The sequence below is a fragment of the Ochotona princeps genome, chromosome 15 (genome assembly GCF_030435755.1).
Source record: "Ochotona princeps isolate mOchPri1 chromosome 15, mOchPri1.hap1, whole genome shotgun sequence".
NCBI lineage: Eukaryota > Metazoa > Chordata > Mammalia > Lagomorpha > Ochotonidae > Ochotona > Ochotona princeps.
In genome coordinates, this window is record NC_080846.1 from 54369490 (window position 1) to 54380454 (window position 10965).

Here is a 10965-nt window from a genome sequence, read left to right on the forward strand (position 1 = left end):
GCTGGTTGGTGTCATGGTCCAATCTAACGTGACCCATCCCTTGATCCAACACTCACTGTTAGGAACTGGGTGGCATGTAGCCCTGCCACACATGCTCAAAGCCATACTTGCATGTGTGCTGGCGTGTGGTGGCCAGTGATGCTCTGTGCTAACAAGCCCATGCTAGGACTCCCATGTGGGCTGATGTATCAGTCTGACCCATAAAGATCTCCAGGTCTCTTCCCTCCAAACCACTAGGTATCACTCCTCTTGCTTACCTGCAATACAGTGGCCCTGTCATTGGGTGTCCCTCAGGATTCATTCCTCACCTACATGTACCATGGTTTTGTCTGTGGATGTCCCTAGGTATGATTCCATACCACCAAGACCCCAGAATTTGCCACCAGCCGGACAGTGCACAAAGCCTGGCACTGGTTGGCACACTGGCCAAGCCAAGGAAAAGGACCCTCCCCCTGCCTCGTGGATGGGGAGCTAGGATCCCCAGCAGGAAGCCTGCCCTGGTATGGGTTCCTTTAACCACAGGCACATTCTGGATTCCCAGGAATGCTGTTTCTGTACCAATAAATCTAGCCCAGTGAGAACAGCCACACCCTCCGAAGAAGACTCCCGGAGGAGCTCATATATAAATATAGAATGCTGGCACTCTTTCCTGCATCTTGGTTGGCCTCAGCATTGAGAACTTTACAGGTCTCCGACCCTTGCTTCCTCTGACTCATCTTTTCACATATCCAAGAGGTCTCCCCTCTGGCCATCAATCGAAGGCTGCTACACCCAAATGCACAGCCACCCATCTGCTCCCCTGACTCTCCCCCACAGCCCTCCCCCACCCCAGGGAGCCAGCCACCCTTCCCCTCAGGAGATCAAAGCCACCCTGTTCCTAGAAAAGAGTTGGAATGTCAGGGCCAGCCAGGGTGGGTGAGGGGCAGCCCAGGAGGATGCTGGGAAAGGGGCCTGATAAGGCCACACCTGCCATCCTCAGGGCGGCGGTGATGCAAACACCAACACAGAAACTGCATTCCTTTACCACCAAACCTCACCTTTACAGCCCAGGGTGGCCATCCCTGGCTGTTGTCTGTACTGGTCCAGTGAGCCTCGCTCAGAGCACAGCTTGTTTGAAGCTGAACTTCATTCTGTGTCCATCTCCGGTTCTGAACATGAACTCCAGCCTTACACGACTTACTAGTGAAAAGACAACCGCAGCATGAGTGCAGTAGTTGAACACTCATCCTAAGGAAGACTGCAATTTGGAAGCTGTTATGCACCCCAAATTCAGAACCCCTTCACCCCAAGAGTGCTCAGGAAGGGGCCACGGAGGAGGCTCCCCTGCTGCCTGCTGCCTGTGGGAACCTGCTGCCCGCCCCCACCCCAGGACAAAGCCCTCAGCTTCCTCCTCCCGGGACAGCCCCTTTTCCTCTCTGTGTCTCTGTCTTCCTAGGATCTCATCTCACAGACTTAGCTAAAGAGCTGGAGAGCCAAGATAACAGGAGGGAGTTGCCCAGAAGGCAAACACAGCTGATTATAAGCCAGGGAGATGGCTCTGAGAAGGGATCCCTTGGAGCCACGCAGGAACGAAGCCTCAGGCCCAAACCCACGGGACACTCAGCAGTTCCCAGCAGAGAACCTTCCAGGGCCTAAGACCACAGTGAGCCCTGGAGTCTCTGTTTCTTTCGATCCTCTCCTGTCTGCAGAACCGTGTCTTGGTGCCCAACTCACCAGGGCACTGAAATGTCGGGGTGGCGAGGCTGAGCAGGGTTACCTGACTGCAGTGCCCAACTAGTACCTTCGTGTCTTCCAGGGACCGGCGCCCTGGGTGACCTTGAGCCGACTGGGCTCGCCGGCGCCTGAAAAATACAGGCCAGCAGGGCCTGGAGCCCCGAGCGAGTGGGAGGCTGGGCGCTCTGCACCCGGAGCAAAGGCGAGCTTTGGCAAGCAGGGGCAGAGACGGGCCCTTTCAGAAGTAGCAAGAGAACAGGCCAGGAAAGACAGGAAAAGGCACGGCTCCTCAGGGCCCGCCACGAGGACCCACGCCGCGCCTCGGGGGCCCGGGGCGGGAGTCGCCGCACCCGGGGCGCGTCTAGCCCACCTGGGGCGCACGCAGCCCGAAGGCCGGCCCGACGCTCTGCCCTCCCGCGCCGGCCCCGGCCGGCTCCTCCCTTCCCGCTGCGGGGCGGGGCGCGAACCCGGACCTCCCCAAAGTTTGGTTCGAACTTTCGGCCCCGCCAATCCCCGCTGCGCGCCCCGCCTGTGCGCGGGCCCGGGGCGGGGTCCCGACCTGCCCTGCCGACGCGTGGCCGGGGGCGGGGGCAGCGCGCTATAAAGGCCGCTGGGGCCGTCCGGGTGCGACTTGTGTTCTCCCCGCGGACTCTTTGGAGGTCTGTCAGCGGGAGCTCTTGAGTCTCCGTCCGCTTTCTTCCTGTGACACCGTCGCGTCCACTCAGTTGCCGCCATGGTGAGTGGGGCTGCCGACGCCTTGGGGGAGCGCGCTGGGGGAGCGCGGCCGATTGTGGTGCGGGTTGGCCCCCGCGCGCGGCCCGGGTCCTGCCTGCCCCCATGGGAGGGAGGGGTGGTCCCGGCGGGTGGTCTCCAAGTGGGGACCCCGAGCACTTGGAGAACGCGAGGTCCCCGTGGCCCTAACTCGCCAGTGGCCTCACCTTGCCACCTACCTGGCTGACCTGTGCGCCGGCCCTCCCGCGCCCGGGGACTGGCTGCTGAGTCACCTGCCCGGGCGGGGCTGGGGGGAGGAGGGGCGCCCGGAGCTCGCCCAAGGGAGTCATTAGCCGTCACGTGTTCGATCCTGCATTTCTCCTGTTCATTTCGTGGGGGTGTTTGCAGCCGAAGCTTCCTGCTTCAGGCAGGTTTCAAAGAACAAGTCCATAAAGGGTGTTTATAGTGTCAGAGTGAGCCAACATGGGTGTGTACGCCAGGTAGGCATTTCTGTGGGTCTCTGGCATGGTGGGAACAGTTGCCTCGGAAAGCACCCGTGGGAGGCCTTAGCATGTGTTCCGGCGGGATGTGTCGAATGGTATCTTCGGAGGAAGGAATACGGTCTGTACTTGACCTGAGAGTTCGCGGACTACCAGTTAGCTAGCTCCATTACTGCAGCAAGTTGGCGGAGGACATTTTGCTGGTTCAGCCGATTCAGGAGTCAGGGGGTGTTGGGCAGCCTTAAGACTCCCTGTTCCAGAGGCCCACATCGTCGGAAAGCATAGGAAGGCCCCAAGCCTTGGGCCCCTGCCCCCATCGGAGACCTGGGAGAGGCTGCTGGCTCCTGATTCTCATTGGCTCATGTCTGACCTTTGTGGCCACTTGGGGAGTGAATCATCGGATGGAAGATCTTGTTCTCTGTCTCTTCTTCCTCTCTGTAGATCTGACTTTCCAATAAAAATAAAATGAAAACCTTCCTGTTCAGAGGCCCACATCCAGTCTCGGGGCCTGGGTTCCAGTGCTGCCTCCTCCCGGAGTGCCAGCTTGCTACCTGCGCAGCCTTGGGAAGCCGCAGGTGGTGGCTCAGGGGGTTGAGCTTCTGCCACCCACATGGGGAATGCACACGGGGCCAGCCCAGCCCAGGATGTTGTCATGTGGGGAGTGTGGCAGCAGATGGGAGTGAGTGCTCTCCCTCTCAGCCCTGTTCCTCCCTCACCTTTATTTTTTCCCAAAGCTCTATGTAGCGACAGGGAGAACGGGAGGGAGACAGATTTCCCCTGCGGTTTGCTGGCTCACTCCCTGAGTTGGCACAGTGTTTGCAGTTGACCCCATCCAAAGCTAGAACTTGCTCCGGGACTCCCACATCGGGGCGGGGGTCCAAAGGCTTAGCCATTGTCAGCTGTTTGTATTTATTTATGTTTCATTGCAAAGGCAGACTTACAGGAAGGACAGATGGAGAGATCTTGTGTCTGCTGGTTCACTCCCTAAGTGGCCACAAAAGCTGGAGCTGAGCCAGTCAGGAGCCGGAAGCTTCTAGGTCTCCGGCTTCCTGGGTGCAGGGTCCCAAGGCTATCCCATCCTCTGGTGCTTTCCGAGGCCACTGGCAGGGAGCTAGGTGGGTTGGAAGTGCAGCGGCTGGGATGTGAACCAGCAGATGCAAGGCCGACTTAGCCCTGGGCCATTGTGCTGTACCCAGCATTCAGGACCTGAAATGCATATGGATGCTGCCACCTCAGTCAGGGGCTTACCTGACCGTGCCACAGCGCTGGCCCCTTGTCACAGCCAGCACTGGTTATGGAAATGGCTTCCCCAGCACCCGAGTCTCCATTTCTCACATGTGGCAGAGTGGCAGTCAAGTTGAGTCCTGGCAGATGTTTGGACTGGGTTGCAGGAGAGGAAGCCGTTTGTGGACTTGGGCCTGCCTGTTCAGGGGAACTGTGAAATTGCTCCAGGTCCAATCCGGGTAAACATGACGAGCTGGTAAGCAGTCCTGGCTCCTTGGGGACAACAAGCCAGCTGTTCCTGCACTGTGGGTCACAGCTGCTGCACTGTGGGTCAGCAGCCCAGGGGATCCCGGCTTGCCTTGGGCCTGGAGGCCTTGATTGTTTTCTGGGAGTGGCCGTGGGCAGCTGCTGATCCTAAGGCAAAGGTTTGCAGGATGGAAGTGTTCTTTTCTCAGGTCATGAATGGGCACTTCAGGCTTCCAGAAACTTGCTTACTGTGGCATTTTATTCTTAGCAAGAGTCTTTTAGTTTTCTCTCTTTTTTTTTTTTTATTTTTTAAGATTTATTTTGTGTTGAAATCTCAGAATTACACAGTAAGGGAAGAAAGAAGGTCTTCCATCTGCTGATTCACTTCCCAAATGGCTGCCATAGGCAGAGTTGATCAAGTGCAAAGCCAGGAGCTTCTTCCAGGTCTCCCATGTGGCTGCAGGATCCCAAGGCTTTGGGCTGTCCTCCACTGCCTTCCCAGGCTAAAAGCAGGGAGCTGGAAGGGAAGTGGAGCAGCCGGGAGACAAATGGGGCACACATGACAAGGACTTAAGCCACTAGGTTACAGGGCTAGGCCCAACCATTGTCTAGGGTTCTAGATAGAAGTACAGTAGGCAGGAATGGGTTCCCTCTGGGTTCCACACCACAGCAATGGGGGTCCCTTTTTAAGTGCATTTCTCATTGAGCAGCTTTTACAAACTCCAAACCCCATTACTTGGGAATGAGATGAGCCCTTTGTGGGTGTGGGTGTTCAGAAGTCTTCAGCAGGTGTCCCATGTCGCCCACGTGATCCGTGATGCAGTGAGTGACGGTGGCTTAGGCTTTCCCTGAGGAGCCCGCTGTCTGTGGTGACTGTCCTGTGTGTCTAAGCAGGGGGGATTAGGAAAGTTCCCCAAGTCTGCTCAGCAGCAAGTAAAGGAAAACAGGGTTTATTGCTGCCCCAGGGTGCCCCCCAGGCCTCCTCCCCTGTTGTGTAAGGGGTTCCTGGCTCACACCTCAGTCTGCCTGTGCTAACCCGTTCCCTCCCTCCCTCCACCCTGGGCTTCATGGTTACTCTAGTCCCTGAAGAGGCGAGTCCTCCCGCAGGGTGGAAGGCTTCCTCTGATGGGGTGTTTTAGCCAGGCCAACTGCTGTGGTGGGGCGTTTTCTGCCTGAGTTGGTGTGTGCTGGTTTAGGCTGCCTTTGAAGGGGCAGGAGGAGAAGCTGTTGTCTTTGAGAGCACTGGATGACAGAGGGCTGGGGATTGAGTGGGAGAGAATCCTCTGGCCAGAGGGGGATTTTGCCTTAGGAGCTAGGGGAACTCCTGATGGCAGAAGAGCTTGTGGTCTGGCGTGCTGGTGGAGATCCAACCTTGAACCCCTACAGTGACTGCAAAGCAAGGGCCTGGCTGCCTGGCAGCTCATTAACAGAGCTGGTCTCCCAGAGCAGCTTCTCTGAATGAGGTCTGCAGGAAGGTGGTCATCTGCGTGGAAGGTTGAGTCACTTGGGTGTGAGTCATTGACCAGTGTCTCACCCAGGGTGTCATTTGCTCCTTGCTCTGTCCCTCCCACAGCGTGAGTGCATCTCCATCCACGTGGGCCAGGCTGGTGTCCAGATCGGCAATGCCTGCTGGGAGCTCTACTGCCTGGAACACGGCATCCAGCCCGATGGCCAGATGCCAAGTGACAAGACCATTGGGGGGGGAGACGACTCCTTCAACACCTTCTTCAGCGAGACCGGCGCTGGCAAGCACGTGCCCAGGGCCGTGTTTGTAGACCTGGAGCCCACGGTCATTGGTGAGCTGGCACTGGGTGTGGGGGTTTGGCCAGGAGGTTTGTGCCGGGGTGTCCCTGGTGCCGCAGGGAGGTGCGGGGTCCGTGACAGGTGGCCCATGTGCTTCCCCTGTGCAGATGAAGTTCGCACTGGCACCTACCGCCAGCTCTTCCACCCCGAGCAGCTCATCACGGGCAAGGAAGATGCCGCCAATAACTATGCCCGCGGGCACTACACCATCGGCAAGGAGATCATTGACCTGGTCCTGGACCGCATCCGCAAGCTGGTGAGTGCAGCTGTTTGACCGAGGCGGGTGGGTGCTTGTCTTGGGCTCTCGGAGGAACCAACTGTCCTCTGATTCCTGTCCCTGAAGGAGTCTTGGGTTCCCGTTGAATGACTGGGCTGCTTGGTCCCCTTCCTCAGAGGATGGGCAGCAGGAACTGCTGCTCTGCCTGCTTGCCTGTGTCTCCTCGGGCCAACTCAGCCCCCACTGTGCAGCGAGGTCAGTGTTCTTGGAGTCAAGGCGAGATGCCCGAGCACTGCCAGGTTTGCTAACAAGTGCAGCCATGCGACGCTCCTTTATGGGGCATCTTTGTTGCGCGTTGTGCGTAGGTGGCTGACTCCTACACTTGTTGCCCAAGCTCATGAAACGCAGCTGGGCTGGTGCCTGGTGTTCAACAGGAAGTCCTGAGCCCATGAAGCTGGCACAGGCCTGATGAGAACCAGCCGGGACCTGAACTTGACTCAGAACTGAGTAGCTGAGAGCGGAGTCCGGCACCTCCTCAGGACAGTAGTAAGGCTGTGACTTCTTCCAGAAAGCTGGCCCTGGCTCCTCCCCTGGAGCTCCAGGCAGCGTGGCCTGCTTGTGGCTCATTGGTGTGAACACACTGTTAGGAGCATGGTCATCAAGATCTTTGCAATCAGATGAATCCAGCTCCTTGGGGCATGCGAGCAGCTTGAAGCAGCCAAGCAAAGCCCAGTGTGCAGCCAGGCCGAGGGAGCGGGTTACACCAGGCCCCACTGCAGCCAGTCAGTTCCCAAAAACCACGGGAAGGACACAGGTTCCCAGTCCTGCTCCTCGCAGATGTTTCTCTGCCACTTCAGGGCAAGGTGGGCTCATGGTTCCTAGGCTTGGAAATCAAGCTTCATTGCCAAGAGTGACTTGGAGGCCAGCACCTGCCTGGGGGCCTGACAGCCTTCACAAAACTATTGAGGGCTCTGGGCTGAAGTTCATTCACTCCCATGCCCGTGGAGATCCTCGGGGGTGGCAGTGCCCCCATAAGCGGGTGACACCAGGCTCTGCCCCGCACCTTGTCCGCATCTGGGTAGGGCTCAGCCAGCTGTGAGTGAGTGTCCCCGGCTGGGAGCCCCAACCCCAGGAACAGTGGCCTGTGAGGTGTGATGTTCTCGTAGCACAGCGGTCCCTACTGTGGTGTCAGGGACTGGATGCTACTTACCTTCTTGGCCAGCATGGGTCGGCTTCCGGGACCAGCTGCACGCTCTGCTCAGGCCTCACTGACTTTCTCAATCACCCGAGGGAGGGAGATTGCAGCTCTGAGTGCACAGAGGTGCAGAGTGTGGTCAGAGCCTCACTGCAAGGGACTGGCGGACCCGGATGTAGGCCCAGCACCAAGGCCCAAGAGTTCATGTTGAAACGGGCTCTGGAGCAGGCCCTCTGCCCACTCCCTTCCCAGGAGCTGGCTGGACTTTGTCCGCATCAGGACACCTAGAAGCTCTTTGATGGCTGTTCTTAGGAAGGAAATGTGAAGTCAGAATCTGTGTGTTGTGGGGGTGGCTCTCAGCAGGGGGTATGCACACTAAAATGTATGAACTGTCTTTTGCAGTCTGACCAGTGCACGGGGCTGCAGGGCTTCCTGGTTTTCCACAGCTTTGGTGGGGGGACCGGCTCTGGGTTCACCTCCCTGCTGATGGAACGCCTCTCTGTGGATTACGGCAAGAAGTCCAAGCTGGAGTTCTCCATCTACCCGGCCCCCCAAGTCTCCACAGCTGTGGTGGAGCCCTACAACTCCATCCTCACCACCCACACCACCCTGGAGCACTCGGACTGTGCCTTCATGGTGGACAACGAGGCCATCTATGACATCTGTCGTAGAAACCTCGACATTGAGCGCCCCACCTACACTAACCTGAACCGCCTCATCAGCCAGATCGTGTCCTCCATCACAGCCTCCCTGCGGTTTGATGGAGCCCTGAATGTTGACCTGACAGAGTTCCAGACCAACCTGGTGCCCTATCCCCGCATCCACTTCCCTCTGGCCACTTACGCCCCCGTCATCTCTGCTGAGAAAGCCTACCATGAACAGCTTTCTGTAGCAGAGATCACCAATGCATGCTTTGAGCCGGCCAACCAGATGGTGAAATGTGACCCTCGCCATGGAAAATACATGGCTTGCTGCCTGCTGTACCGTGGCGATGTGGTTCCCAAAGATGTGAATGCTGCCATTGCCACCATCAAGACCAAGCGTAGCATCCAGTTTGTGGACTGGTGTCCCACTGGCTTTAAGGTTGGCATTAACTACCAGCCTCCCACTGTGGTGCCCGGAGGAGACCTGGCCAGGGTCCAGCGAGCTGTGTGCATGCTGAGCAACACCACAGCCGTGGCGGAGGCCTGGGCTCGCCTGGACCACAAGTTTGACCTGATGTATGCCAAGCGTGCCTTTGTTCACTGGTACGTGGGTGAGGGCATGGAGGAGGGCGAGTTTTCTGAGGCTCGTGAGGACATGGCTGCCCTGGAGAAGGACTACGAGGAGGTGGGGGCCGACAGTGCTGATGGAGAGGAGGAAGGGGAGGAGTATTAGCCCGTCGGCAGCCCCTGCTCACTCTGCCGAGAGTGTCCGTCCTGTGGCTGGCCGCTGGGTACCAGTGTGTCAATAAAGGCAATAGTGATGCTTCCACGTTCAACGTCAAGCTGATTTCTGTGTCTTATTGACGACACTGGCTTGTGCAGGCCTGTGTGCGTGTATGTGGCTGGCAGGTGTGCCAGCTGATAGTTGCCCTGAGGTGTGCCATGCGTCATGCCAAGTGGAGTTGATGAGTGGTGATGAGGAGCTGAGTCAGCAGGCTGGGTGGATGTGCTGGAAGTCGAATACTGGCGGGTAGTGAGTGAGTCAGCAGGTGCTGGGCCAGGGCTGCTGGAACTGGAGTGGGTGTGAGCCGGTGGTGTCACAGCAGGCAGAGTCGCCTGTGGGCACTCCTGGCTCCACTTGTCACCTGGCTTCCTGCTGATGCAGATGGCAAGGGAGCAGGTGGTGGCCCAAGTCCTTTGGTCCCTGCCACCCACGTGGGAGATGTGCATGGAGTTCCAGGCTTGCGACTTCACCCTGACTCTGCTGCGTTCCTTGGACGGTTTGGAGAGTAGGACCAATGGGCTAATGATTGCTGTTCTGCCTTTGAAATAAATTTTAATAAATGAGTATGAGACCTATAGGTATTAGCATTCGAAGAGTTTGATTCTATCTCCCACCTCATTTGCAGTGCAGCGGACTTGAGTTCCAGGTAGCCATGTGCACCTGGGGCAAGCACTGAGCTCTCGGGACTTTTCATTTGTCCTCTCCCCCCAGAATGCTCCCTCCTGGCGCATTCATTGGGTGACCTTCTTCTTCAAGTGTCAGCTCTCCTGGAAGTCTCCTCCAATTCTCTCAAACAATGTGAGCTAACATTTCCTCCCTCTACCACCACAGCTCCTGGTACATAGTTCTATTCTAAGATGTTTTTAAAGAGATGATGGCATCCTTACGGGTGGGGTGTGTGTGTATCTTATTCATATCTGATCCCTAGTACTTAGCCCATGTCTGCCATGCATTAGTCACTTACCATTTTACTGAAGAGTAAACAAATGTGACAACAAAAAGAGAGACCTAGTTTCTATCCTTGCTTTTATTTAGACAAGTGCTTCTCAAGCCAATTGTGATGAAGAACCATAGTTAAAATTCTTTGCTGAAAAACAATACTTTTGAAGCTAAAATAAACATAAAGTAAGGGAGAAGTATGCGTGTCCAATAATCAAGTTGTCTGAAGATTTACTCTCAATTTCTGTATTTGTCACTGTGAAGACCTGCCAGTAGTGCTTTGTGGGCTCCAGATCATGCTTTAAGAAGTGCTAGATCACTTACCCACTCATGGGTACTTACAAAGTTCCCTTGTGTTGAGGGGCAGGACATTCAGCAGTGAACAGAGCAGACACATTTCCTGTCCCCAAAGGACCTGTTTTGCTAGGGAGACAAGTAGACATGAAGTGAACAACCAATCAATGAAGAATGTGACTTTACATAATGAATAGTGTTCCCAGGGAAGTCAAGGAAGGTAGTGACAAGTAGACTTACCGAAAACAGAATTCATTGCTGAGAGTGATGAGGGAAGCTCTCTGAGCAGCAGACCATCACAGAAACCTGAGCATTCCAGGCAGCGAGAACAGAACACGCGACAATCCTGGACGAGAAGCAAACTTGCAGCTGTTGAAGAACCGAGGAAAACCGGCGTGGTTGGTGTCTGAGGAACAGGTGGATCCCATCAGAGGTGGAATCGGAGTTAGAGCAGGACAGGCTGCACAGAAATTTGTAGACCAAGGTGCAGTGTTTGTATTTTCCTCAAGTTAGCAAGTAAATCCTGGAAGATTTGGAGTGGGAATGTCTGGTTGACAGCTTCTTCCAGTGACTTTGGCCTCTACGTGGCAAATGGACTGTGGAGATTATTGTGGAAGTTCACACAGAACGGCAAGATTGAACTCTGTCGCAGGTGTGAAGATGGAGGAGAAGTCACAGACTCAGGACCTGTCCTG

General features: G+C 56.3%; 1 protein-coding gene across 1 annotated transcript; it reads left to right on the forward strand.

Annotated features, from left to right (window-relative positions):
* Window positions 1-5896: 5896 nt before the first annotated feature.
* Window positions 5897-8986, forward strand: LOC131482032 (tubulin alpha-1C chain-like). The gene is made up of 3 exons (XM_058673378.1): window positions 5897-6190; window positions 6305-6453; window positions 8012-8986. Exons 1-3 carry the CDS (start codon window positions 6070-6072, stop codon window positions 8984-8986), a joined length of 1245 nt encoding a protein of 414 aa, XP_058529361.1. The 5' UTR covers window positions 5897-6069.
* Window positions 8987-10965: the final 1979 nt, after the last annotated feature.